Source organism: Trypanosoma conorhini (assembly GCF_003719485.1).
Source record: "Trypanosoma conorhini strain 025E chromosome Unknown Tco_14.4_contig_01468, whole genome shotgun sequence".
Classification (NCBI taxonomy): Eukaryota; Euglenozoa; class Kinetoplastea; order Trypanosomatida; family Trypanosomatidae; genus Trypanosoma; species Trypanosoma conorhini.
This window is the reverse complement of record NW_021705568.1, coordinates 690-2278: the sequence shown is the minus strand read 5'-3', so window position 1 is coordinate 2278 and position 1589 is coordinate 690. Positions and strand designations below refer to the sequence as shown.

General features: G+C 59.8%; 1 protein-coding gene across 1 annotated transcript, besides 1 other annotated feature; it reads left to right on the top strand.

Annotated features, from left to right (window-relative positions):
• Position 1: 1 nt before the first annotated feature.
• Positions 2-994, top strand: Tco025E_10102 (surface protease GP63; the record flags this gene model as incomplete). The annotated part of the gene is made up of 1 exon (XM_029376891.1): positions 2-994. The coding sequence occupies one exon, from the start codon at positions 2-4 to the stop codon at positions 992-994; it is 993 nt and encodes a 330-aa protein (XP_029222993.1).
• Positions 995-1230: 236 nt separating this feature from the next.
• Positions 1231-1258: a microsatellite.
• Between the last annotated feature and the right edge of the window lie 331 nt (positions 1259-1589).

Here is a 1589-nt window from a genome sequence, read left to right as displayed (position 1 = left end):
GATGTCGTGCACGCCCGGGTTGATTACGTGGAATATTCCGCCCTTCGACACTGACAAGGTGATGTGCCCCGAGTACAGTGAGGTGTGCACGATATCCGCCACCGGCAGCGGCGTGACCCCAGCGGTTGAATGGGACGGCACGGAGAAGGAGTGGAGGAGAACGGCCCCTGCGGAAGCGCCGGAGCCGGAGACAGCGCCGCCGAGTAGCGACGTGAAGGTCGCTTCAGAGCCCGCTGGGGACTCCCTCCTCAGCGCGTCGGAGGAACAACACCAACAAAGGGGGGAAAAAGATCCGCGACCTCAGTTGTCGCAGGATGCAGACAGAGAGGCAGGCGAGGCGTCAGCACCTTCTAACAGCATGCCCAACTCCGACGCAGAGGAAAACGAAAAGGCGGAGTACAAAAAAGAAAAGAAGGTGGAGGAGGAGGAAGAAAAGACAGAAGGCAGTGACGGTGCATTGGCGCCCCCACCGTCGGCAGCACCGGATGCGCCCAGTGCTCCTCGCACAGGCGCAGCTGAGCAGGCCGTCGGTGCGGAAACTTCAGAGCGGCAACGAGGGACCTCGACCCCCGCAGACGGTGCAGTCACGGCGGCCTCGGTGGCTGACGGCCAGGCACAGCAGGGCACTCCGTCGCACGAGCCAGAGAACGTTGGCGGCGTGCCGTCTGCTTCCGCCGCGCCCACCGGCGAGACGCCAAACGCTGCCGCCAAGGAAAATGGCGCAGGCCCCCAAACTGCGGCGGACGCGGACGGCAGCCACGACGCACCCAGCAACGCCGCCACGGCACCCACGGCTCCGGCGCCTGGGCAGCAGCCAGGCACCCCGCCAACACGCGACGCAGCACCGCACTTAAGCAACAACTTCGCCGCCTTCATGAACACCACAGGGCTGTTCCCGATGAACACAGAGAGCGACGTCGCTGTGCGTGGGTGTGTGTCTTGGCCAACGCTGCTGACTCTTCTGGCGCTTTTTGGCGTCGCGGCAGGCTTCTGAGCGAAGGAGTGTGGAATTGTGATTCCGCATGGTGAGAGGTGTGCGCTGCGACCCATGCGGGTCTCTTCATTTAAGTGTGCTTTTTTTCTTTCCTTCATTTTGCTTGCCGTCCCTGTGGGTCAATCCTTCTCTCCCTCCTGTGCTCTGAGGGATGTTTTCTTTTTCTTTTTACTTGCTTCGCCACCCTATGCACGTTCCCATGGGCGGCGCACCCTTTTCCCCCTCCTGTTTGCTGCCACCACACGCACACACACACACACACACTCGGTGCCGGCCGTATTGCTGTGAGCCGCACGGAGTGCCGAAGTGAGGCACAAGGCCGCGGCCACCGTGAGGTGCAAACTTGATGTGTGCATGTGCGACCGGGGCAATTGTTTCGTTTTTTTATTCGTGCAGGTAGTAAACTATACACACACACTCCCTCACGGTCCTCTTGTGCTGCTGGACACGTGAAGTAAAACAACCTGCGGAACTAACTTATTTTTCTTTAATTTTACGAGGGGCGTTGGGGGTTTCCGCTTCTTTTCTTTTTGTTTTAATATTTTTAGTTGGGGCAACTCACTGCGGCTCACGCTGAGTTTGTGCGCCGTGTCCG